Source organism: Microtus oregoni, unplaced genomic scaffold, assembly GCF_018167655.1.
Source record: "Microtus oregoni isolate MIOR12 unplaced genomic scaffold, Mior012 000045F_ref0000178, whole genome shotgun sequence".
NCBI classification, from domain to species: Eukaryota; Metazoa; Chordata; class Mammalia; order Rodentia; family Cricetidae; genus Microtus; species Microtus oregoni.
Genome location: NW_024543219.1, coordinates 14,162,299 through 14,189,866, shown reverse-complemented (window position 1 = coordinate 14,189,866; position 27,568 = coordinate 14,162,299). Strand labels below are relative to the sequence as shown.

Here is a 27,568-nt window from a genome sequence, read left to right as displayed (position 1 = left end):
GGTTAAAGAAAGGTGGAAATGAAAAGAAACTTAGGGACACTTTCTTTATCTCTTATTTCACAGTCAGTGAAAATAGAAAGGCGACTGCAAGTTGTAGAAGAGTAAGGCTGGAGGACGGCCCAGAAGTGAGTGTGCCTGTCGCCAAGCTAATGCCCAGGTTCAAGGTGGAGAACTGATTCCTCAACTACACTGCAAGCTGTTCTCTATGTGTGCGCACTAGATACATGTTTAAAGCAAATGACAAGCTGTCCTGACTTGCGAAGACAAAGGCCTCAGGCACATATTAAGTTTTAAAATAAGCATACAAGTCACTCATGGATGGGTAGAAAACACTTTTATCTGCTAAGCTATCTAGCCAGCTCTGAGAACACTTTGTACAATTATAACTTGAGGGGTTTATGTGAGAAAAAGGTGAAAGCAACACCAGGGAAGCAGCAGAGAAAAGACATCACTAGAGGTTGGCTTATGAAGCAGTGTCATTCGTTAGGAAGACAGATATTGGTAAGTTAGATGACTGGGAGCGTGTGTGTGTGTGTGTGTGTGTGTGTGTGTGTGTGTACATACATATGTTACTTTTTAAGAATATGTGGTGTATTAATTGTAAAAGGAGCATGTGTGTGCGTATTCCTTATCATCCTAATTGCTACTATATACATACGTACGTACACATGTGTACACACACATACACACACATTTTAAACAAAAAGAAATGACTTGGATGTGGCCTATATGCAAAAAAATGAGACTAAGCAATGTATTTAAGTTTTGTCATTCAATTCTAAGAGATCGTTTAGTACCACACTGGTGTGAAAGACTAAGTGAAAGGACAAAGAAATGTTAGCAATTTCAAAATGCTCCAAAGTTGCAAACCCACACTCCTTTTGAGAAAACATATTGCCTGTATGAAAAGATTAAGGCTCCAAAAACAGACTTTTCTTTCTTTTTGTAAAATACTTAATGAAAAGATTAATATTTGCTTCATCTCAGAGACACAAAACTTTAATTCTGAAACCTGGTAAGCACAAAATGGGCAGGTGCAATGGGAAGACACATCTAACTTTAGCACAATTTCTCCATCAGTTGGTTTCTCACTAGACCTTCTTACACTACATGGAAACCCTCACCTGTTGAGAAACAGCAGCCTGTAGCTTCTGAACTTCCAACTGTAATGCTTTGTTCTGGTCGTTCAGAATCTGGAGGGATAAAACCCAATTTACTTTTTGAGAAAGAGAAAGGCAGTAATCATTTGAATTGAGATTTTCAACAAGCAACCCCATACTGTTCATAGCAATGCTACAATTACATACATGCATGCTGTGGGACAATGGTTTGTACCCTGTCAATTTTATTTTAAAAAAGCGCTAATTGGCCAATAGCCAGGCAAGAAGTATAGGGGTGACAACCAGGCAGGAAGGGGGAGCAACTAGAAAAGTAGAATTCTGGGAAAAGGAAAGCTCTTTCTGCAGTCCTGACCCAGCTGCAGAGGAAGCAAGATGTGACTGCCTCACCAAAAAAGGTACCAAGCCACATGGCTAACTAAGACAAGAATTATGAGCTAATGTAAGTTATAAGAATTAGTTAATAAGAAGCCTGAGCTAATGGGCCAATCAACTTATAAATAATGTAGACCTCTGTGTGATTCTTTGGGACTTAATGACCACAGGACCTTAGATAACACATACATACATAAAAGTTCAGAGCTCAACAGAGATTAGCACCTCAGCAACAGCGTAGACATCAAAAACTGTGCACAAATGTAAAGTACTCATTTAAAGATTGCCAAGGAATGCTTGGGGCAAAATAAATTTCAAACATTTATTTAAAGATAAAAAGTCTAAGCCAGGCGGTAGTGGCGCGCGCCTTTAATCCCAGCACTAGGGAGGCAGAGGCAGGCGGATCTCTGGGAGTTCGAGGCCAGCCTGGTCACAAGGGCTAGTTCCAGGACAGGAACCAAAAACTACAGAGAAACCCTGTCTCAAAAAATCAAAAAAAAAAAAAATCTATTAAAAATTCACTATTCACAGCCAGGTAGTAGTGCACACCTTTAATCCCAGCACTCAGGAGGCAGAGGCAGAAGCAGGCGGATCTCTGTGAGTTCAAGGCCAGCCTGGTCTATAAGAGCTAGTTCCAGGACAAACTCAAGGTACAGAGAAACCCTGCCTCGAAAAACAAAACAAAAACAAAAAAAATTACTAAGTCACCACATAAACTAAGGAAATAATGTTTCCAAATGGCTGTGTTAATAAATAGCATTTTTTGTCATTATAACTAAACTCATAAGAAGTTGTTCTGAGAAAGCTGAGTTCACAAGCTTAATCACACACCTTAAATTCCTCCATTTTGCTTGCAATCTGACGCTGCAGCTGCTCCTCAAGCACTCGTATTTTGTCATCCTTCACATAGATGCTACAAGGAGAAGAGCAGCAGTTACCACCAGCTGAAGCGGCGTGGCACATGGATGTGAGCACCAGTTTCTCTGCACAGAATGGAGCACTCACCTCTTCTGCATCTTCTCTACCTCATGCACTGCAGCGGCCTGTGTGCAGAATAAAGGGAAAACCTTATTATTTCTGAGAAAACCATAAAACTATTCATCTATCCATTCAAAAACTGTATTTCCATACATTTGAGTTAAAGATAACAAAACTATGTGCTTGTCTTATTATTGTCCCTTAGTTTTTACTTCTCAGAGGTCAATTTTTCCTAATAAAAAGTTTCACTTTTATACATTAAAAGGAAAACACTAAGCAAGCAGTACATTAAGACTGTTTTAACAATCTCTTTTCTCTCAGAAATGAGGAATTCATTGTATCATATGAACATTCCAATATGAATAGGTGACATCTAGGTGGTCTGTCAGAGGATCTCAATAATACATCCCAAAGCCAAACATAAGTAACCATTATAGACAGTATTTATACACAGAAAGCTGGGCTCACAGCCTCAAACAAACAAGAAAAGGCAAATCAAAATTCTGCAGAGGATGGGGCTGGAGAGATAGCTCAGTGGTTAAGAGCATTGCCCGCTCTTCCAAAAGTTCTGAGTTCAACTCCCAGCAACCACATGGTGGCTCACAACCATCTGTAATGAGGTCTGGTGCCCTCTTCTGGCCTGCAGGCATACACACAAACAGAATATTGTATATATAATAAGTAAATAAATAAATATTTAAAAAAAAATTCTGCGGAGGTAAATAAGCAATACCAATCTACCTGCTCATTAGCCAGGGACTGCAATTTCTGCACTTCAGCTTTTAATAAGAAATTCATATTCTGTATATCCTAGAGCAAGAGAAAAGTACACAGTATTAAAAGAGTTTGATAGAATTTACTTTAAACTTGTGGCAGCATATCTGTCCTACTTTAAGTGTTAGGTAAAAGTCTGAAATTACAAATTTCCTAAAACAAAAAGAAAGATCATCAATTTCTGTTACTTGCCAAATTTCTGAAATTGTTATGAAATGCATCATCTGAGTAAAACCTTTTGGGTTTTTCCTCTTAAAGTATTTATAGCTCAGAAATAAGAAGCACTTTGTGATGCATTCCAGAGCCTTTGTCATCCTTTATATAACACATACTGACTACAGTCTTCAATCTGAGTCCTATAAAATACCGCAGCAGAAGCTGAGTTACTGTACCTTGAGCTCCTCCTCTTTGCTTGCTAAGTGGTCATGTTCACTTGCTAAAGAATCTTCAGTCTGCTTTAGCTGCTTGTCCTTTTCTGCAATCCTTCAAAAAGAAAATACATTTGTGCTTTTAATAAGCATTACCAAAGGACTGAGAATTACCTAGAAAGAATAATCTTATTAATCACATAACTTAAGTTTCTCTTTCTACACTCTTAGTCTACGAGTAACTGTCACAAAGCATAGCACCCTAAAATATCAAGCGTGCGTGCATGTGTGTGCATGTGTGACAGAAGACAATGTGTGTGCATGCGTAAGACTGTGTGTGTACATGCGTGCGTGACATAAGACAGTGTTTGTGTATGTACACGTGCGTGCGCCAGAGGACTGTGTGCACGTGTGTACATGACAGAAGACAGTGTGTGTCTGAGTGCGTGTGTGACAGAAGACAGTGTGTGGGTGCATGCACATGCGTGTGTGACAGAAGACAATGTGTGTGCGCACACGTGTGTGGCAGAAGACAATTTGCGAAAGTCTGCTTCCTCCTTCCAGCATGTGAGACCAGAGGATAAAATCTGGGTCATCAGACTTGACAGTGAGAGCCTTTTTTGTGAAGGTATTCCTGCAGTCCAAAATAGACCTTTTTCATAGCAGGATGATGGCTCACACCTGTACTCAAGAGGCTAAGGCAGGAGGATCAGCACAAACTCAATCACAAATACACAGATGGATACACAGAAAGATCCACTGTTTTATACATTAAGAAGTCTGGCATCAAACCCAGATTAGAGATCTCTGCAAACAACTGAGCCGTATCTGTAGTTATGCACCAGACAACAACGCATATCCTGGTGTACAGGCTACTGTCACAGGGCTAGTGCAGAAGAGCCACAACAAGCACTAACTTCGTTCTACTACTCTGAAAACGCAATTGCCTCTTCCACATAATCATCAATAACCAAATGAAGGAACATTTGCCAGGCTCTTTCTACAATAACAACAAAAACATGCAATGTTTGGAGACTAAACAAACACAGGCTAACAGAAAAGAGCAAATAGAGTTTAGAGTAATTTTTCAAACAGATCAGAGCATGAAGTTAATTCTGAATTGTATCAAACAAGTATGTTAGTCACTATGACACAGTTATAGAAGTGTGGAATGCACGCTTACACTTTATGTAATTCTTCTGCTAGAACTGAAGCGGAGGTCTGAGAAAGAAAAACATTATCAACATAAGAGCAATTGAGAAAAAGCTTAAAAGCTGTATAATAATAATCACAACAGAGCTTTTAAAAAAAACAAGAGAAATTAACATATAAAGTTGTTAAAGACATATCTGGCCTACGGTGAGTAGCCATCGTTCTGAAAGCACATCTGATCCCCAACAGCCACTATTAGGAAATTACACACCACATCATGGACTATAAGATTTAAGCAAGTGGGCAGGCTGGGAACTATGAAAGTGACACGCAACAAGTACGTAAGGCGCAGGTCCATTCACAAAGGCCATCACTACCCCTGTGCATCTCTTCCTCAGCAACGTCTCCTGAAATGATTAAGACAATGCGAGGAAGCACGTGCTCCCCTGCCCCTGCTAACGGCTCTCAGCACTCCCTAACATTTCTGACCAAGTCGGCCAGCTGATGATAAAGATCTCAATCCAACCTCAGTGAATTTTAAACTATCACCTCTAAAAGAAAGCAATTCAGAAAAATACGTTTATGTGCAAAAAACTTTGGAGTTTGAACTCTAAAAGACACTTTTATTCACTTTTAACATAAGAGTCAAATTTCTTTTTTAAAGATTTGTTTTTATTTTGAATATTGTAAGTTGGGGGGGCACGGACACATGTGCTCAGAGATGGAGGGGGCCATTAAGTCCCCTGGAGTTGGTGTTACAGGCAGTTGTGAATTGCCAAATACAGGTGCTGGGAACTGAACTCGGATCCTCTCGAACAGCAGCAGGCACATTCTACAGCTGAGCCACCTCTCCAGCCCACGACTCAAATTTCAAGTATTTGTTGCTACAAATAATTTTGATAATTTAAAAGTTGAACAGAAATTTATGGTATGTGTGTTTGTGGAAACTTTTACTTTTTCTAAATGTTCTATCACTTATATTCCAAAGCATTGATTGATATATCAATCAATCAAAGCATGGGGCAATGATGTCAAATCACAGGTCTTACCATACCGTAAAAAAGCAAAAACAAAAACCTGTGCAATGTTTACCATTAACTAAACTGAAGCACACATTTTATATACATTTTGGGAGCTGTAGCTAACACAGCTGCCCTCTGTCATCTGGAGATTCTTAAGGCTCAGTTACTGTGCTGTGGCAGTCCCTACTCTGGGCTCCACTTGGCTCCCTTTTGCTCTGTGACAGAGTTGGAAGCATTTTTCCAGGGGAGAGTGCTTTCACATAATCCTTCTAATTATACAGATTTGGGGTTCTTAGTGCTTCCCAAGCACTAAGTGTCTGAAACACGGGCCACTACATACTGATTCAATGACTGTTCTCCCAACTACTGAAGGCTGCACTACACAGGTGTTCAGATAATTGTTCAAACAGCTGGAGAGTTAGGATTAACGGTAAGCAAGTAAAAGTGCACCATTACCTGGGCAGCTATCTGGGAATGAAACTGCTGAATCTGAGCTTTCAAAGACTCATTTTGTTCCAAAATATCCTTTTCATCAACAGGAAAAAAAAGAGGGGACAAATGTGTTATTAATAAATATCCACATGCACATGAACATGATGATTTACATGTTCTTGGTATATCTTTAAACTGTCTTTATTTAAAGCAGTTAAGCATTTCATTTTGTTAATTTACAAGGGAGACATCTAGGCTGTTTTACTGTCCCTGATACTATCACAAGAAGTCCTAAGGAAGTGGATGAGCTCATCTTTAAACAAATGCTCAAAGATTAAATGTTAATTATTTACCACTATTTAGAATTAAGATATATCACATTTATCCTAATTCCATTTTCTTAATGATTTAGACATTGAAACAAAAGTTTATTTGAATATAATGTATTCATATAAGTTTTACATTTTCTTTTTTGCAATTTTTAAATTAAAATATAATTACACCATTCCCCCAACCTCTCCAAAGGCTTCTCTCCCTCTCTCTCAAATTCATAATCTTTCTTTATTACTGTTACACATGTAAACAAATAAATACACCCCCTTATTTTTAAATAAAGAAAAACAAATACCTGAACTTGAATTTGCAAAGACTCTTCTTTGCTCACCCTCTTTTGCTCTGACTCCATTAATTGCATTAGTCTTTGCTCCAACTGTTGTTTTGATACCAAGGTGTCTGTGAGCTTACTATGCAGACTCTGGACTTCATTTTCTTTGGCCACAAATTTACTTTGTAAATCTGCAGCAAACAAAAATACTAAATCTTACAAAATGCCTTTCTTTGACCCCTTCCATCCCTGGTATGTGTCACCTTCTCTGGAGCACTTGCATGGACCTTCCCCTTCCCCTCTGTAGTCTCAGCAGACTGTCCTTCCCTGTATAACACTAGCCACCCTGTCTAATTCCTGTTGCTCTTAAGGGTCAGAGATTGCCTTGCCTCTATAGCCAAAGCTGTGCCCAAAGACATAGCACAAAGCTCAATAAACATTAACTAAATGGAATATAAAAATCTTAAATGATTCTACCAGTTCTTAAAAGTACTTTTTATTTCCCCCAGAGATATATGAATAATTATGCTAGCAATTCATGTAAATTCCTTGAACTTTGCCACACAGAAAGACACCAAGGAAATCTACTATGTAAAAGCTGACATTTAAAATGCCATTTAAATAATTTGAAATGAAAGGTAACTTTTCTGTTTGCTTTTCATCCTCCCCACAGATAACACCCCCCAAAAAAATATCAAAAAAAAATTACATATAAGCCATCCTAATGCAAAATCACAATAAATGAGGACAAAGTAAATTTAAAGACAACCACTAACTTGGCAGAGAAGAAGAAGGGAAACACCCTAAATCAAAAAGATCAATGAGAGAAGATAGCAGGCAGCATGAGAACCATCAGCCTTTCTCATGAACAAACAAGCCCACAGGTCGGAGGGAGCATTACCACAGACAGAAACATGTAGCATGAGCATGTGTCTCCATTAAGAAAGGTAAGTTCTCATATCTATAAAACAATAACTCAAAAAGAACTCCTGAAAATTAAAATATAATAGACATATCTGGGATTATTACTCAAGATATTTACTACCACCAGTTAAAGCATTAAGTTCATGATGTCAAAATTCTGTAGATGAAATTATTGCTGACTTACAACTCATCACAAAAAGGTCTAGAATGAACAGAACTGAGCCTACAATCAAACCAATCCAATACGGTAAAGATGCACTTCCAGGCATACTCATATGTGGCTAGTGAAAACCAAGCTTTATTCAATGAAAGAAGGAGACCATGGCAGCGACACAGACTCCAAACAGAATGGAGAGAGGACAAAGTCTTAGGAAGGCACCTGTGGAGGAACCTGGAAGTAACAGGCACTACAGAAGACCGACCTCCAGAAAGGACCATGAAGAAAATGTAACCCAACTCCCTGCCTCTAGCACCTAAGATGTTGAGGGGCAGTGGATTAAAAGATATTTAACATTAGACAAAAATTTTAAAATAAAATAGCATCAAGCAAGAGCAAAGCAAAGTAATAATAAGCTTCAGGAAATAAACAGAGCAAAGGAACAAATCAGTTTTAACAAATATCCTACATCACCATCCCATTATTGTTATGCTGACAAAAACATGAATCCTGATGTCATGAAAATCCATCAGTTCAGGACAATAAGATACAAGGAGAGGAGTGAGATTAAGACTTTACTCTCTGTAACAAGAAGTCAGTTTCTGTCGAGAGGAAGCACTTCTTTATTGTTGCTTTACTCACTATAGCAAAGAATCAAAACCAACCCAGATGTCCATCATGGCACATACACACACATGCACAAGGGGTTTTTTGGTGGAGAATAAATGCATATAAAGGTATTTGGTAGTGAAGGTGTAAACAGAGCTCCTCAGCTCTGGAATAACTACTCTGAGTTCATTGAAATATAAAATTGCATCTGTTTGATTTACAAGGTTTTTTTCTATAATAAGGTTTATTTTAAAAAAGAAACACCAAAAAAAAAAAAAAAAAGAATACTAAGGATCAGGATTACATTTGTTTAAAAATATGGAGTAAAATACTGAGATTCTAACAGCAAGATCAGTTAGAGCACAACAGTTAAATAAAAATAAGAGGTAAATCACAAAAAGTAAAAGAGCACAGTTATGGGGCTGAGGGTGGCTCAGGAGTTAGGAGCACTTGTGGCTCTTACAGAGGACCAGTTTTGGTTTCCAGCACACAGCAGCTCACAACCATTTATAACTCCAGCTCCAGGGGATTCCATGCCTTCTTCTGACCTTTTTGGACACTATGCATGCATGTACATGATACACATCAACACATACACACACACATATACACATACACACACATATATATGTATGTATGCATGCATGCATGCAAAATACATACATACAATAAAGAAGATAAACCTATGAAAATCTTTAAATAGAGTGCCATTTTACTCTATAGCTATTTGGTTTATACTGGCAGCTTTCTTAGCAAGATTCCTGTGTTTTAATGATAAAATGTTAAATTTCTAAGTAAGTATCTTCACAGAAATACCAACTTTCTATAAAAGTAGAAGTCTTAAAGTACATTGTGTGCACTCAGAGGAAAACAGAGCTGACAAGTCAGAACTCTTATCTACCCTAAGTGGAGCCATATTCAAGCACGAAAGATATGCTAGCTAGTTTTCATGTCCATCTAACAAAGATGGAGTCACCTAGGAAAAAGAAATCATAAGCAACTGTTCCCAAAGGACTGGCTTGTGGACAAACCCATAGGGTATTTTCTTGTTTGATGACTCATATGGAAGGGCCCAGGGTGGTGCCCCCATGGAGCTGGTGGTTCTGGGTGCTATAAGAAGGTAGAATGAGACGAGGTGGTGGTGGCGGCACATATCTTTAATCCCGGCACAGGAGGCAGAGGCAGGCCAGCCTGGTCTACAGAGCAAGTTCCAGGATAGCCAGCCCTACCCAGAGAAACCCTGTCTCGAAAAACCAAAACAAAGAAGAAAAAGACATCATGAGAAGCAAGCCAGTAAGCAGTGTTCATCCATGGCCTCTGCATCAGTTCTTGCCTTAAATTCTTACCCTGACTGCCCCACATGATAGACTACAGCTCTAAGCTGATATAAACCCTTTCCTCCCCAAGCTGACTTTGGTAACAGCAACAAAACCCTAACTAAGACAAAAGGCAATGGCAGGACTAAAAACAGCAGACATGAATGCATCAAATTATGGATGAGAAGACAAAGTTAACAACTACTAAGGTAGACAGATTCAAGAAAGCAACTTGCTTCTTCCCAAGTCTAAGAATCCTGACAAGACCAAAGGCAAACCACAGAAAAAACGGATGTCATGACCATGCTTTTCTGCCCTATCAGGTGCTCATTCTCCTGCAGACAAGGCTACAAGGTTGCTCATTTTAAAATACCTAACAAATATTGAAAAGATAAGACAATCCAAAAGGACAAAACCTAATATTATTTGGCTCTACTAAATGACAATAACCCTTCTCCGCGGGTAGACGAGACAGGAGTTCCCAGTATGCACCTTGCTGTGCAGCCTCGTGTTCTGCCGTTCTCTTTCTGATGTAGCTCTGAACTTCTTCCCACCTTCTCTCAGCTTCTTGTAGTTGAGCCTTGATATTTAAAGAGAGAAAGAAAAAAGGGGGAAAAGAAAGTCAACACAAACAGACAAGATTTCAATTGTAAAAAAAGTGGGGGCATTTGTTATGCACATCCACCATCTCCTCCAACATCTCAGACACTCAATGTCTGGCAGATCAAGACAGAGGCTGCTACTATGTCCTTATCTCATCCACCTGCACGACCTACCATAAGCTTTTAGGAGACAAGCTAGAACCTTTATTGCTAAATCTCAATATTAAAATTCCTATTTAGAAATATACATATGACAAAAACTAAGATTATTAATTGTAATGCCATGTCTTATTTATTCATATCTATAGAGAACACATTCCCTCATCCACGTCAGCAGTAAATCCCCCAGGAAACCCAGTATTAAAGGAAAGATCATTTTCACAAAGGGTTCATCAAAACACACACACAAAAAAGAAAGAAATCAAATTATATAACTTCTAAAGGTAATTATATAACCATCTGGAACCAGCCTCTGGGTGTACTATATATCAATATGGATGAAGGATCTAACAGTGAGATTGCATATAACCTCTATAAATTGAACTATACATATTTTTAAAAATCTTTTTTCGCGGGCTGGAGAGATGGCTCAGCGGTTAACGGCATTGCCTGCTTTTCCAAAGGTCCTGAGTTCAATTCCCGGCAACCACATGGTGGCTCACAACCATCTGTAATGAAGTCTGGTGCCCTCTTCTGGCCTACAGGCATACACACAGAATATTGTATACATAGTAAATAAATTAAAAAAAAATCTGTTTTCTCAGTAAAAGGAGGAATGGGTAGCTGTCATTCCTCAAAACACATAACAGAGTTCATGTAATATGAGAGAATAAGTCTGCTCGTCCTTCAGTCAGCCTGGGCAAGCCTCCACAACTCCTGAGAGTGTAAGCACCTCTGCACACAAACCATCATTCTGGGATCGGGAAAACAGTAAGATTTTTGTACACCATGGGCTCAAGTGCAAACCCCTGGAGTACTTTAGTGCCGTGTTCAAAGGAAGGGAAAAACAAACTATTACAACACTGGGGGAATTCCAATGCTGGGAGGGGTTCTATCGAAATTGATGAGGAATTCAAGTTACAGATGATCAAAGCAATGCTAAAGGTTCTTTTCTAAAATAATTTTTGCCTTACATGTGTAGACTCTAACCACCTTATATAAAACAAAATTCTACCCTTATGCGTATAACACTTGATTTCATTTTTAATTATCTTCAGTCTTTAGCTTCAAATCCAGGCCTACATTCTTTTATCAAAATAAAACTTTGAAGAAGTAGAGCCGTACAGCATGGGTCTCATTAAACTCCATCCTAAGTTTCTGAACTCCACATACACATTCAAGTTATGAAGCTGGACATCGACAGCACTGACGAAATGGAATAAAGAGGCAGGATGGTGTCACCTTCAGCTGGGTAGCAGCTTGCTCGGCGTTCTTCTTCTGAACTCCCTCCTGCTGCAGCTTCCCTGTCTTCTCATTCAGCTCACTCACCAGCCTCCCACAGTCCTGGCGCAGTTTATTTAGCTCAGCAGACTGCCTGAAAACAGTGGCTAGATTAGGGGCTTTGCATTGTTACACACACAATGAACTCACAAGAACAACATATTCTATGCTAGTTGTGCTGAGCTAGCACCCCACTTACAGGCAAATGTAAAGGAAAGTGACTAACTGGGAATACTGTTCCCCTAAGTGTACTAGTGTACTCCTAAATAATTCAAATCAAAATGGCAAACTCTAAAAGGAAGGCTACAGAGCAGAAAGGATAGCCAAGAGAGTAAGAGCTACACGCTACACAGCCCAACCACCTGAGTGCCATCCCCAGATTCCATGGTGGCAAGAGCTATTTTGTGAATGCCATACACAAAGACCATGGAACACAGGACAGGAAACTCATGCTGTGGCATATACTGAACAATAACAAAATAACTTTAAATTTGAAAATCATTATAAAATATTCTTAAAACAGAAAACCAAAAACTCAGGAGCATGAACAGACAATGGTGCCATTAAACTAATCTAAAAGCTCCTAAAATGGAGGTTGGAGAGAAAGACCAGAGGTTAAGAGAGCACTTGTTGCTTTTGAAGAAGGCCCAGGTTTAGTTCCCATCACCCACATTGGTTCAAAACCATCCTTAATTCTAGTTTTAGGGAATTCAACACCCTTTTCTGACCCCCCATAGGCAGCAAGCATACATGTGGTACACAGAGGCAAATACTCATAAACTAAATTAAATCTTTTTAAAAAAAATCACCTTCCTAATACCAATATCACTGTAACAGGACTTGTCCTATTGTCAGGAAGAAGAGAGCATTTTGAATTCTAATGAATAAGCTTTTACTTCATTATTGAAAAAACTCACCAGTTAAGACTGCTTACTTTGGGTCAGGTGGTGGTGGCGCACACCTTTAATCCCAGCACTCAGGAGGCAGAGACAGGGTGATCTCTGTGAGTTTGAAGCCAGTCTAGTCTACAGAGCGAGTTCCAGTACAGTCTCCAAAGCTACACAGAGAAACCCTATCTCGAAAAAAAAAGTGCTTACTTTGTGTAAAACTACTAGACTCTCTAAGAAATGGTTTCTCCACTCTAGGCCCCTGGATCACAATCTGTATAGAGGCAGGAAGACCAGGACTATGCTTTTAAATTAGTGATGGAAGTCAGGAGTGCTGGACCGGAAACAGACGGCTCCAACATGTGTGAGCTGCTCCACAGCAACAGCGATGCTGGGGGCTGCAGCTGCACAGAGGCTTACCAAGAGCCAGAGCCCTTCACGCAGAGAAACAGTTGTTCTTAGAACAAGTTTAGAAGCAAATGGAACAAGTCTAACCAGTTACTATCAAGATCCTTTTGACGACAGAAGAAAAGAGCTTGCCATTTAGTGGAGAAGGAGAACTGGAGACATACTTGCTTTCCAGCTGGCTGGCAGTGTTGCTGACAGCGTCCCTCAGTATACCGTTTTCCTGCTTCAGATGAGCTATCTCTGCTTCCATTTGCTCCCGAACTTGCTGAAACTATTTTAAAATATAAGATTTATATACAATATACATATATCAATACAATATATGTCAATACATAAAAATGTTTTTTTTTCTGAAAATACATAATCTTTAATACAAGTATAGACTCTGCATTGTACACAAGTCATCCAAAGTTTTTTTGTTTTTTGTTTTGTTTTGTTTTTATTGAGAAAAGGAGAAAAAAAAAACAAACAAGTTTCCACCTCCTCCCAGCCTCCCATTTACCTCCCCCTCCTCCCACCCTTCTTCCCCTCCTCTCCCCCTCCCTCTCCAGTCCAAAGAGCAGTCCGGGTTCCCTGCCCTGTGGTAAGTCCTAGGTCCTCCCCCCTCCGTCCATATCTAGGAAGGTGAACATCCAAACTGGCTAGGCTCCCACAAAGCCAGAACATGAAGTAGGATCAAAACCCCGTGCCATTGTCCTTGGTGTCTCATCAGCCCTCATTGTCCGCCATGTTCAAAGAGTCTCTCTTGACAAAGTTAATTCAGAAGACTCAACACAGTCTGAATACTGTGTCTAAAAACTCTTCTCTCTACTATCAACACTGTCCCACCTTCCCTCCTCCACTGCGGCAAAGCACCCGGTGCTCACCTCTACTGCAATGGAGTATTTCCCTATCAGGTTCCAGCCTTCCTACTTACCTCCATACAAAACACTTACTTACTTTAGCATGAAGAGTGAGTTTAACTCGCCACTCTATGTCAATGCCCACCCCGTACAAGGCACTTAAAAGTTTATAAATTAAATGGACAGAAATATTTCCTCTTACTTTCGAAGACTTCAACATACCTTCATCTGCATCTGCTGAGCATCCTGGTAACTGACGTGCATTTTGTTTTGAAATATATTATGTTCCTTTTCTAGTGTTCCAATCCGATCTTTCATCCTTGCTATAACTACACTGCTTCTTTCTTTCTCTGTCATCAATTCCTAGAATAGAAAATCAGAAAAGAAATTTATGAAGAACTTGTTATGAAAAAGGTATTATAACACTATCAAAGATGCAATGTTTTAAGAGTATCAAACTCGTGAATGCACAATCAGAGCTTGGGCACAAAGCAGAGTTGGGATTAAAAACCAAGAAACCAGGAGTCTTCTGTATCTCCCCACTCTTCCCAACTCCTTCATAGTACAGACACTCATTAGTGTGCTTCTATTTCAAATGCACTTTCTGATTTACTAATTAAAGATTGTAAACCTAAAATAAACCCTAAAAAATATAATTTGAGGCAAAATAGTGATTGTTTGTTCCTCTCCTTTGAAGTTCAGTGAAAGACCGGGAAGGATACTAGAAGGGGAAAGCAAGGGAGGCCTCTCTTTGGACAGTGTATGTCTACAGCAGAAGAGACGTGAAAACAGCTAAGTAAGGAAGCAAAAGCAAGTTTAGTTACCTGAAGGTATGACTAGAGTCCAGCTTTAAGAAACTGGGGCAGAAATTAAGTTTTCATAAAATTTATGAAGCTATTTATATACTTCACTTCATTTTTAAGACTTATATTTAAAAGCTGTTATATCAACATACAATACACATAAAAATTTCTTTTTAAAGAACTACACTAAGCCAGGAGGTGGTGCCACACACTTTTAATCCCAGCACTTGGGAGGCAGGTGAGACTCTGAATTTGAGGCAAGGCTGGTCTAAGTTCCAGGACAGCCAGAGCCGTTACACAGAGAAACCTGTCTCCAAAAAAAAATTACACTAAATGTATTTACACAAAAGCACCATACTAAAGCCAGGTAGGTGGTGCACACATCTATAATCCCAGCATATGGAAGTGGAGTCAGGAGATCAAGAGTTCAAGGTTATTCTCAGCTATACAGCCAGTTTTAGCTAAGACTGTCCAAAAATAAAACAGAAAAAAAAGTACTGCACTTTATTTAACTCCACATAAAATATGGTGCTCAAAAGCATTAGTAAGTTTTATTTAAAGGTAATTAAGTCAGATTAATTTTTTCACCAGCTATTTAACTGGTGTGGGATGCCCCTCTGTATGCTATGAATATGTTTTATTAGCACTGGTTAATAAAGATGCTGCTTTAACATGTAACGGAAAAATATAGGTAGATGGGAAAACTAAACTGAATGCAGGGAGAAAGAAGGCAGAGTCAGGCAGACTCCACATAGCTGCCAAAAAAGAGAGACGCCACAAGCCTGTCCCCAAAGAAATAAGACATGTAGAAAATGAGGCAATGTCATGGCCACATGGCAATACATAAACTAATAGAAATGGGTTAATTTAAGATGTAAGAGCTAGTTAGGAAAATGCTTGAGCCATTGGCCAAACAGTGTTGAAATTAATATAGTTTCTGGGTGATTATTCAGCTCGGGTGTCTGGGAAAGGAAAAAGCAGTCTGTTTACATGTACACATCCCCAGTATACAGGATGATTAGTCACTAAAAACAGCTCAGTGGGATGGGGAAATAATTAGCCATTAAAGACTGGGCTCATAACCAAAATGTCAAAAAGTAACTTATCTATTTTTTTAAACTTAAATCAACAGTATTAAATGATATTCACCATCAAACTATATTAAAGCTCAGTATAAGGAAGCAGGCTTACAGACTCTGTGCTCCCACTGACTTCTCATTAGTCAGAAGCACACAAAGGCTTTACACTGTCAAGTGGGTGGTAAAGAGATGGCACATGCCAGGTCGGGGCGCACGCCTTTAATCCCAGCACTTGGGAGGCAGAGGCAGGCAGATCTCTGGGAATTCAAGGCCAGCCTGGTCTACAAGACCTAGTTCCAGGACAGGCCCCAAAGCAACAGAGAAACCTTGTGTGTGTGTGGGGGGGGGGGGGGGTTACATCAAGGGTTGTGGGTGCTCTTTAAGATCTCACTGCTCTGACTCAGGAAGCTCAGCCCTTAACTAAGAATGTCTTCACCTGCGTTAACTGCTTACAGCGCTCCTTTGTGGCAGCAGCGTCCTCTTTCACGGCAGAGAGCAGCCTTTCCTTTTCCTGAAGCTGATGCACAAGAGAACTCAATTCTCCTTTATTCGACTGTAATTGGAAATCAATATAGAATGAGTAAGTTAACATGACCCACTGAAAACTGAGAGTGAGCTATCTGGCATCAGAGCCCTTGGGTCAATGGGAAGGACAACATCTAAAATAGAATGACTCCTAAATACCAGTCAGTCACTCCAATAGTGCATATTCTAACACAGTGCATACCCTAAAATTAGTAGAGGACAATTAGAGTAGAAACATATTTTAACAAAGAAGTATACACTTACAAGCCCAAAAGTCAAAACCAGCAATTTCCCTCCTTATTTTTCCAGAAGATTAAGAGACTATGAAATCAAATTTGACCTCTCACCATAAAGCAATCATGTGCCCTCCCAAAGCCTAGTAAAGAAAAGACAGGCTGTAGGAATATTATTTTAGGGTGTGTGACTTTTGTTATGCTGCATTTGTTTAACTCTGTGAAGCTGTGATTCTTTGCCTGTCTAAAACACCTGATGGTCTAATAGAGCGGAATGGTCAATAGCAAGGAAGGAGCAAGGATAGGCAGGGCTAGTGGGCAGAGAGGATGAATCGGAGAAATCTGAAAGAGAAAAGGAGCAATGAGGAGGACTTCAGGGGCCAGTCACCCAAATACACAGACAGATATGGGGTAAGAACTAGTAAAGAAAAGGTATAGAGAGATGGAAAAAAGAGAAAAGCCCCAAGGCCAAACATAGAGGAGATAATTTAAGAGAAGCTGGCAAGAAACAAGCCAAGCTAAGGCCAGGCATTCAAAACTAAGAATAAGCCTCTGTGTATGATTTATTGGGGAGCTGGGTGGTGGGCCCCCAAAATGCCAAAAGACTAAAATGCCAACTACAATAGACAGAGCAGGGCAGATCAAACACAGTGCTCAACAACTCTCATCACAACACACCCAGATGCCACCAGTGCCCAGTTCTCTGACATCAACAGGCACTATTCCCAATAGAAGAAAAAAAAGCAAAACCAGAATGTCCCATTTGATATGAGGAAGAAATTTATATCGTAGTTCTTTTTTAAAAGATAATTGAATATGTAAATGAAAAAATGTTAATTTTACTTTTTATTTATTTCTATCAGCAATGGACACTGAACCTGAATGCCAGTGTGTCCTTTTCTGCCTGTTTACAACCAGACCACCAAACAATGTTACTTTTATTTCCACTCTGAGTTTTACCATCAAATGTTCTCCTTAATAACTACTTAACTTCTAGCTAGGCCTACCTAAACTAAAAAAAAAAAAAAAATCAAAGGTACTCTGACTTGTCATTCAGTTTTAAGACTTCAAAAGTGCTTCATATAAAATAACTATCTTCACATGTCAGCAGCAACATCCTTAATAAGACAGACACTTAAAAGCAGTTGATTGTAACTTTAAGGACAGTAATTTTAAACAGCTAGGTAGTAATGTCACCTGAAATCACTCATGTGCTACAAACTTCCCACATCCCACAAATAACTAAAACCTCTTCAGAAACATTTACCCATCTACAATAAAAATGAATCAAAGAACAAATTCTTTAACCAAGAATACCAAGAAAGCTGAACAGTGGTGGTGCACACTTTTGATCAACACTCAAGAGGCTGAGGCAGGTGCATCTCCAAGTTTGGGCCAGCCTGGTCTACAAAATGAGTTCCAGGACAGCCGGGGTTATACTAAGAAACCTTGTCAGGAAAAACAAAAAACTAAAAGAATACCAAGAAGTTCACTGCAATGGAACAATCTGAGTTTAGATTCAAAGTAACTTATATTTGTTGATTGTCTTAAACACGTCACTTACACTAGACTACTGTTAGTACAACCACACAGTCTAGGTAGCATACTACATGTATTTATTATGTATGCATGTTTGTATGTAGCTAGCACACTAAAATGTAAGATGTCATATTTGCTAGATGCACTGTTCACATACCCAGAAGTACGGACAGGTTTGCAAAGCTGTGACAAGAAACCCTCCATAGTTTCTGACAGAACAGCAATCGAATATTAGCACTCAAGTTAGGCACACATGAGAAAGTGACATTGGCAAGGAGGGGAGAGACTGCTGTGCTGGAAGAGTCAAAGAGCTGGTTCAAGTACCATGCAATGGGTGCTAAGAAAAATGTCACTAAACACAACTACAAAGAAAAAAGATGCATAAATCTCACTCTGAAGGGGAAACAGAGCAGACAATGCTAGTGGAAGGGGCTGGAAGGGAGAGTGGGGATGGGAACAGGAGGGATCAGGTAAGGGAAGGATGGAGGGAGAGAGCACTGGGAGAGAACTGGAATCAGAAGGCATCTCTGGGATGAGCTAGAAACCTAGAGCAACAGAAATCCAGGCAAGACTTCTAGTGGAGGGACTGGGACACTAACGCAGCCACAAGCCCTTTGACCTACAATTTGTCCTGCCTGAAAGATGTGGTAAACAAGGTGCAGAAATTATGGGAATGGCCTACTAATGACTGGCCCACCTGGAGGCCCATATCCTGAGAAGGAACCCACCCCTGAGGGCCAGGACCCAGAGACTGGACAGCCCAGAGACCTAGGATAGAAGCAAACACAACTGGAAGAAAAAAAAAGTCAATGAAATGATTCCTAATGATATTCTGCTATACTCCCAGATTGATGCCTAGCCCAACTGTTATCAAAGAGGCTTTCACCCAGCAACTGATGGAAACAGATGCAGAGATCCAAAGCCAAACATTAAGTGGAACTCAGGGAATTCTGTGGAAGATGGGGTTAAGGACACCATAAGAAAACCCACAGGACCAACTAACCTGGGCTCACAGAGACTGAACCAACCATCAGGGAGCTTGCATGGGACTGACCGTGGTCCTCTGCACGTGTGTTACAACTTGGCCTTCTCATGAGACTCCTAACAGTGAGAGTAGGGGCTGTCTCTGACTCTGCTGCCTGCTTCTAGGCAGATTCCTCCTACCAGATTGCCTCATCCAGCCTTGATAGAAGAGGTGCCTAGTCTCACTGCAACTTGACATACAATGGTTGGCTGATATCCATGGGAGGAGGTGGGTGGGAGGAGAAGCTAAAGGGGAAACTTTGGGATGTAAAAGCAAACAAACATTCTCAAGGAAAATAAAGTTTAAAAAACATAAATTTCAAAAATAACAAAGGAGAAACACTGCAGGGGAAAATAAGAAATAAAAAAGTCCTTTTAAAAAAGTGTACTAGTCTACATGCAGAAAAAAGTAAAAATGGGGTTTTTAAACGATGAGTAAGTAACCTGGTTTTCCTCTTGCAGATAACCTCATAGATACACAGAAAAACAAACGAAAGGTCTAAGAAAATACTAGCTAGATGATGCAGGTGACAGGGGATAACTCCCACTGGCATGGTCTTCCAGATAAAACCCAAGTGGGTTTAAAAGCCAGCTAAGTGGGTAGATGTGTGAGTGTACATGACTGAAAGTAAGGAAAACTAAGTCAACCACAGGACACTGAACCCCAGAACGCCAGGTCATCTTTGATACAAGTTAATAGCTGCGAACCTGCCACTTTTTCCGTATGACACAGCATACACAACAGTATAGTGAGCATGGACCATAAACGCAATGTTAGTTGCAAGGGTTTTGTTTTGGAGGTTTTTTATTTTACATTTTTTGTTAGTCGCAGCAGTGTAGACTGTCTAAGCGGGGGAGGGGCGTTACACAAAAGTGTAGAGGTCATCAGATGATACTTCTCAGGAAGGTCATCAACCTTGTTTGTTTGAGGCAGGGTCTCTCCCTTAGTCCTAGGGCTCAAAGACTCAGCCAGGCTGGCCAGCTGGCAAACTAGTGAACACGGCAAATCCTCCACAGGGACCTCCTGTCTTTGGCTCCCTGGCACTAAGCCTGTAAGGACATGCCACACATTCAGTACTTAACATAAGTCCTAGCGATGAGAGACTGGGGCACTAACCGTTTATTAAATGATCGTGGTTTCCATGTACCCAGGGATGGGTTCTAGAAATCACACTCAGACTCTACGCTTGTGCATCAGCAGTTTACAGACTAAGACACCTGCTCAGCCCAAAACCATGTGTTCTTGAAGAGAAACGAGATAGAGATAGAGAGAGAGATAGAGAGAGGGGGGGGGGGAGGGAGGGGCTCTAGCACTGTACGCAAGGTCCTAGGGTCTTTCCAATGTGAAATCTTGGATCACAAAAGTACTATCTGTTTTCTATCTAGAAATCACCTGATGCTGACTTCATCAGGACTTCTAGTTAAAGCAAAGCAGGATCCAACTTAAGAGCCAAGTGACTTCAAAGTCATAAAAATCTTGCCTAATTTTAAGTAATTGGCTTTTGTGAAAGCAGCAGATGACTCAAAGGATGCTTGACTTAAACAAGTGCATAAATTATGCATAAATTAGGATATATGAAATGATTTCTAAAGCATTCCTGAATATTTAGATGTGACTATAAGGGCATTAAAAACAGAAATATCAAATAATTACAATAGCAGCTCTCATTTGGAAAACTGTGCCATAATAGAAAGCTATGCTTACCTGCTTTAAAGCATCTTTTACGGCACCAGACTTCTCCTTCAGCAGGTCTACAACACAAAGAGCCTCATCGTCAGAAAACACCATGGTCTTCAGGGACAGAAGGAAATCTTTAAACTTCACTTCAGCATTTTCTTAATCAAAACACAAAAGGAGGAGAAAGTTAGCAGTAGAGACCCAACCCAAGCAATACTATGAGCAAAGGTAAACATAAAAAAATTCCTGACCCAGAAAGTCAATAACCACAAGAAAATGGACTTTTCAGGTCAAGTAACAATAGATACTTTAGTCAAGAGGGAAAGCAAGTGTTTATCATCTGCACCTAGGAAAAGTTACATCAGCTAAAAGTTTTCCCAGACTGAAGGATACTAAATGGCCAGTATGTTCTCGCTTTTTATTCTATTTATTTATTTGTTTATTCAGGAGGGGAGCAAACATGAGCAATTCAGAAGACAACTTGCTTGAGGTTCTATCCTTCCACCATGTTTGAATCCCAAGGCTTGAACTCAGGTCACCAGGCTTGACAAACACCTTTACCTACTGAGGAATTCTACTAGTACTACCTCACTTTTAAAAAACATTTAGGCATTTAGTATGCGCCAGCACTTGCACCAGGTCTAGTCACAGTATCCTCATTTAGTACACGCCAGCATCTACCAGGTCTAGTCACAGTATCCTCATTTAGTACACGCCAGCATCTGTACCAGACATAGTCACAGTATCCTCATTTAGTACACGCCAGCATCTGTACCAGGTCTAGTCACAGTATCCTCATTTTGTACACGCCAGCATCTGTACCAGGTCTAGTCACAGTATCCTCATTTTGTACACGCCAGCATCTGTACCAGACATAGTCACAGTATCCTCATTTAGTACACGCCAGCATCTGTATCAGACATAGTCACAGTATCCTCACTTAGTACACGCCAGCATCTGTACCAGACAGTCACAGTATCCTCACTTAGTACACGCCAGCATCTGTACCAGACATAGTCACAGTATCCTCACTTAGTACACGCCAGCATCTGTACCAGACATAGTCACAGTATCCTCATTTAGTACACGCCAGCATCTGTACCAGGTCTAGTCACAGTATCCTCACTTAGTACACGCCAGCATCTGTACCAGGCATAGTCACAGTATCCTCATTTAACTCTAATAGCTGTGACTTTGTAAACCAAATTCCACTGATGAGAAATAAGTCTAAGATAATTATAAGAAGGCAATCTACATCTAAAGAGATCTAATAAATACAAATATATATTAAAACATTGTATGCAGTAATGTCTCCTGGGTTTGCCTGTTCTAATTTCCCTAGGACTCCATGTTAAGCAACAAATTCCCTTTCTTCAAGGAACTTCTACCCGAGACCCAAAGCAACCAGTCTAAGCCTCTTACACATCAGCTGCACTACTTGTTTAAAATAATAATTGTGTGCATATGTGTAATGAAGAGTAAATGAAAACTCTGCATTTCCTACTTAATTTTGATATAAACTTAAAACTGATCTTAAATATATAGAGACCATATCTCTTTATGTAGCCCCAGTTGGTCGTTCTTACTCTCTAGAGTATTAAAAGTACAGGAATGTGCCCAACTAACACAGTCTTTTAGGGGCTGAAGAGATGGCTCAGTAGTTAAGAGCAATGGCTATTCTTCCAGAAGACCCAGGGTCCGTTCCCAGCACCCACACACAGGCTCACAGCTATCTATAACAGTCCCAGATCACACACCCTCTTCAGGGAAGGAAGTCAGCACAAATGTCTCTTACTGTCTTGTTCCCCATGGCTTGCTCAGTCTACTTTCTTATATAACCAAGGGCCCCCCTCCTGGGGTGTCGCTGCCCACAGAAAACTAGACCTGTCCACGTCCATCAGGAAAATGCCCCACAGACTCGCCTACAGGCCAATCTGATGGAGGAAGTACCTTCTCAACTGAGGAACCCTCTTCCTAAATGACCCCAGCTTGTACACAAATGTCAAAACAGACAAACAAAGACCACAGCAGAGGCCTGGAAGAAACACAGAGTCTTTACAGCACACACCAGTTCCTCTGCTCTTACAGACACAATGGTCTAGTGACAGAAGACGAGGAACTGGTGCTTTCCCGCTGTCATTTCCTAGAATGTTCTCTAGATTATGTTGTTAGAATGCTTGATTTTTTTTAAAATCATGTTTCAGTTACCAACTTGAGGTTTCATTTTTTTAGTACTAAATGAATTTTGGCTTAGGATTAGGACAGAATTCCCAATATTTCTGAAATGGCCCTAAATAAATATACTTCTGCCATTTTGTACTACATATTTATATGAAGCCACATTCTCAGCATAGAGAATTTTAAAATCAAAATATCAACCAATTCAGAAAGATACAGATGTCCTGCAATACCAAATATTTAACATTTAAGAATAACATAATTCTTTATGTAAAAATAAACAAGCATATCCATCTCCTTAAAACACAAATTTCCTTTCAGCTTTAATCAATGGTAAAGTTGTATGTATACCAAAGAATTGTGGAAACAAATTCCTTTGACTTATTAACAGTAAATGTTTCGTTGGCATACCAGTTTTATATACCTACAATTGCAAGCTGAACATAGCGGACAATGAGGAATACTGAGAACTCAAGAACAATCGCAGTTGGTTTTTGATCCTACTGCACGTACTGGCTTTGGGGGAGCCTAGGCAGTTTGGATGCTCACCTTAGGAGACCTAGATAGAGGTGGGAACCCTGATTGCTCTTCGAGCAGATGAGGAAGGGGACTTGATCGGGGGAGGGGGAGGGAAATGGGAAGCAGTTGCGAAGAGGCAGAAATCCTTAATAAATAAATAAATTTAAAAAAAAAATCTCTCAAGAGAAAGATGGTCAGATACTTAAAAGTTAAAAAATCCTGAACTAGATAGAAGTCTTTTACTTCAATGTTTGCTAGTCTTTTCCAATTTTCTGAGCCTATAAGAAAATGCATACCAGTCCAAGCCTCAAAATCCTAATTTTATAATGTAACAGAACACATTTCTCATACTACCTTTGTCAGTTTCAATCTTCAGCTTTTTATGTCCAGATTTATGGATCCCTTCCACATGGTCTGGTTTAATCATATCAATAATTTCTCTCTTGTTCATCACAAGATTTGAGTTAGCATTATCCATCGAAGGAATGGAAGTAGTTGCATGAATAAAGGGCTCATCTACCAAGACTGTAATTTAAGTCATAAGATCATAATTACTAAGTTGTTATAACAGAGTAAACAATACACAGCACAAGTAAATTTAATTGCAAATGCAGTGATTCTAAAATCTTTACTATTAGCTCAATTTTGTTTCAAATTCCCACTTCATCATTTAATATGACTTTGAGAGTAACACCTTAAAATTCTTAAGTCATTCAAGTCATCTTAAAATGGGGTATATCAGTCGGGCGGTGGTGGCGCACGCCTTTAATCCTAGTACTCGGGAGGCAGAGGCAGGAGGATCTCTGTGAGTTCGAGGCCAGCCAGGACAGGCTCCAAAGCTACAGAGAAACCCTGTCTTGAAAAAAAGAAGGAAGGAAGGAAGGAAGGCAGGCAGGCAGGCAAATAAAAGGGGGAGGAGGGATGACGTCTTCTCTGATAATATTGAAAACTTTTTACATCTACCCTTTAGCTAACTCTTGTTTAATCTTTCTGAAGTTGCCTTCTAAGATGAGATCTCACTGTATAGCCCAGAATAACCCTGAATGCGGGATCCTCACGCCTCAAGCTTCTAAGAGATGAAATTATAAATTTACTACAACGCCAACCACTTCTGTCAGAGCAGAAGCTAACCTTTTCCATCATTAGTGCTCTTGGGCAGTTCATTTTTATCTACAGTGATGAATTACTCTTATAAAAGGCACTGACCACTATCAAGCCCGGGGTGGCTCTAATGATTCCCTAGGCAGTATGCACGTCCGTGCCCTGGTTTTAGTAGTGCTGGGGATTAAACCTATAACGTTCTGCATGCTTGCCAACCCAGAAGTGAATGAAGTTTCTTTCCTACGCTAGGTACAAAATCAGTCATTTATGTTTACAGATAGCTTCTCATTTTAAGGTCATATTAATTTCTATGGCACACCCTACTATATGTATCAAGACTAGAAAAAAGGCTAGTGTGCATGCCTTTAATCCCAGCACTCAGGAGGCACAGACAGAATCTTGACTTTGAGGCCAACCTGGTCTACACAGTGTGTTCCAGAAAAGACAAGGTTATACAGAAAGGTCCTGTCTGGAAGGGGGTGTGTGTGAGATGGAGGGTAGCTTGATAATCCTAGTCCCAAACTTCATGAGAAACTCAGCAAAGAATCTGACTAGTACCTTGTTTAGAGAGAACAAGTATTTGTACCCAGATGAAAACCTTGATACATTCCGGTACAATCCAACTTTCAGGGCATGAGGATGATCTCAGTGGCCATGCACTTCTAGCATGCATAAGGCCTGGGTTTACTCTTATACAGCCTTCCCCATAAGGACTTTGTATTAATAATTCTTATCTCTTATTTTAAGTTAGTGAAGTTTAACTGTATCAAAATATCCAGGTAATATTGTCTCATAACTTATGTGTGAAACATCATAATTTTAATGTACATGAAATTTCATCATTTCTCTTTCCAAACACTGTCTTCTAGCACTGAGTAATATGACAGCCTAATACCATTTATAAACACTGCTGTGTGATCTCCGTAAACCTAATAATCAAGCTTTCTCTGGAAAGTTCTGCAATCTAAGATTGCTTTGTCACTTCTAACTGGATGCCTACCATAAATCCATGCAAATCTGTAGGACAGAATAAGAAATTCAGGGTAACACTAGGTCTAACACATGTGGATTATAATTTTCAAATGATATTAAAAAGCATTAATATTGCACGTATTCTCTCATCTGCAAAAACTAACTACCTTGAAAACAGAAGCATGACTATGCAGGAAGAGCAGAGCCCAGAGGAGAAAGGAGGGGCATTGGGAAGGAAAGATGATAAGGCTCAAAATGACATATGTGTGAACACCTCACAGCACACATGTCACATTAAAGCCCATTCCTGGAGCTGGAGATGCAGCTCGGTTAGCACAGTGCTCATCTAACACACAAAAGCCCTGGGTTCAATTCTCAGCATTACACAGAATCCAGACGAGTAAGGTGAACGTAGCACTGGGGAGCTGCAGACAGGAGAATCAAAGTTCAAAAGTCCCCCTAAACTACACCTAGGTCAGCAGACAACCTGAACATGAGGTAGTCTCAAAACAAATAAATAATTTTAAAAAATTGTAAGTGTATCCAATTAACAGGTTAATAATTGTAACAAAAATAAAATGTTTGGAAAAAATTTAAGTATAAACATTTGGGGAATATTTTTACTCTATATAGCTCGTATATACTGTTATTTTTCAAAACCAAAAATGATTACTTAAACACAAGCATTCTTAGCACATCTGTAAAGCAAGGCAAGCTATACAGTGAAAATCACTTTAGACTTGCACTAGAATTCCAGTGGCTACAAAACACGAGCAGTCTCCGGAGCTGCGACCCACACTTCTCTACAGTTAGCATTCCTAAGAGCTCCTCCGCACATCTCACCATTTTCTGTCTTTTGCTTCTTTGACACACCTTTCTTCTTTCCCAGCCCACCTTCCGGTTTAGTCTCATGAGGGAACAGTGACATGTCTTGCTTTTTTGAAGGTGTCATCAGTATTTCCACATTTTTATCTTGGTCATCTTCAGTAAACATAAGTGGGAGAAAAATCATGGCAAACAATGAACACAGCAGAAAACAAGAAATTATTACAAATTCCCAGCATGCTTTACCACAAAAAGCTTAATCTCATATTCAATCTCTCTTACCAAAACTTTCCCTTCCAACTTTCTTACTCTCCAGTATCAAATCCTTACTACACTGGCCCTTTCTTCTCACTTCAGAGCCATTCCCAGCCCTTCTCACCCCACAGTACAGTCAATTATAATTTGAAAGTTGAAAACCTTCCCTACCACTGCCAATTTCCATCTTCCATATCCATTCCCAAGGACAAAATAACAGCCTGTGCTTTCTTTCTACAGACCACTAACTGCACCTTAATTTTTATCTCTCCCATTCCAATAAAGGATTAACTAAAATCTGACTCCCAAATTTTACTACAATTAAAAAAAATTAAGCTCCCCAATTCTCTTCTTACTTTCCTTCCGAGTGTCCTTTGTGAACTGCTTCAAAGGAACACCTCACATGCTGGTGTTCATCACACTGAACGACTATGCCCACGACTTCAACTACTACCTTCACACTCTGGCATCTAAGCCTGCACTGTGCCTGCGTGGAGACACAGCAACAGCATTTTCCCCCCCTCTCACCTCCACGCTCTCCAACACTCCTTCCTTCAGGGCTAAGAAACATGTGCCTACTCACAAACTGGGAATGTTTCTTTATTCTGAGGACCACCCCATGCTGCAGTACCACAACCATGAACGTTTGTATCGACCACTGTTACAGCTGGTCACAAACACACAAGTGGCTGTGATCAAAATAGTTTTATGGGACCTGAAGCCTAGCTGATAATTTCTACATTTCTCTAAGTATCATTTTTTGATTCTTTTCTGCAATCATTTAAAACAAAAAAAAATCTATTCTTGCAACAAAAGTCAAGATGACTTAG

At 39.8% G+C, this 27,568-nt stretch overlaps 1 protein-coding gene across 8 annotated transcripts in view; it reads right to left on the bottom strand.

The window, feature by feature from the left end:
* Nucleotides 1–27,568, bottom strand: part of Ktn1 (kinectin 1) — a 92,190-nt gene that overhangs the window by 45,054 nt on the left and 19,568 nt on the right. For 7 of the 8 annotated variants that reach the window (XM_041634185.1, XM_041634183.1, XM_041634184.1 and 4 more), the window contains 16 exons: nt 26,502–26,639; nt 23,940–24,110; nt 20,916–21,046; nt 16,327–16,443; nt 14,231–14,371; nt 13,331–13,437; nt 11,833–11,965; nt 10,322–10,409; nt 6,848–7,014; nt 6,244–6,312; nt 4,797–4,834; nt 3,638–3,728; nt 3,213–3,281; nt 2,499–2,536; nt 2,325–2,406; nt 1,125–1,193 (listed from right to left, as the gene is read on the bottom strand). In XM_041634185.1, the coding sequence (XP_041490119.1) occupies nt 1,125–1,193; nt 2,325–2,406; nt 2,499–2,536; nt 3,213–3,281; nt 3,638–3,728; nt 4,797–4,834; nt 6,244–6,312; nt 6,848–7,014; nt 10,322–10,409; nt 11,833–11,965; nt 13,331–13,437; nt 14,231–14,371; nt 16,327–16,443; nt 20,916–21,046; nt 23,940–24,110; nt 26,502–26,639 (1,649 nt within the window). The remainder of the gene's footprint in view (nt 1–1,124; nt 1,194–2,324; nt 2,407–2,498; nt 2,537–3,212; nt 3,282–3,637; nt 3,729–4,796; nt 4,835–6,243; nt 6,313–6,847; nt 7,015–10,321; nt 10,410–11,832; nt 11,966–13,330; nt 13,438–14,230; nt 14,372–16,326; nt 16,444–20,915; nt 21,047–23,939; nt 24,111–26,501; nt 26,640–27,568) is intronic. The other variant, XM_041634187.1, reaches the window with a different exon arrangement.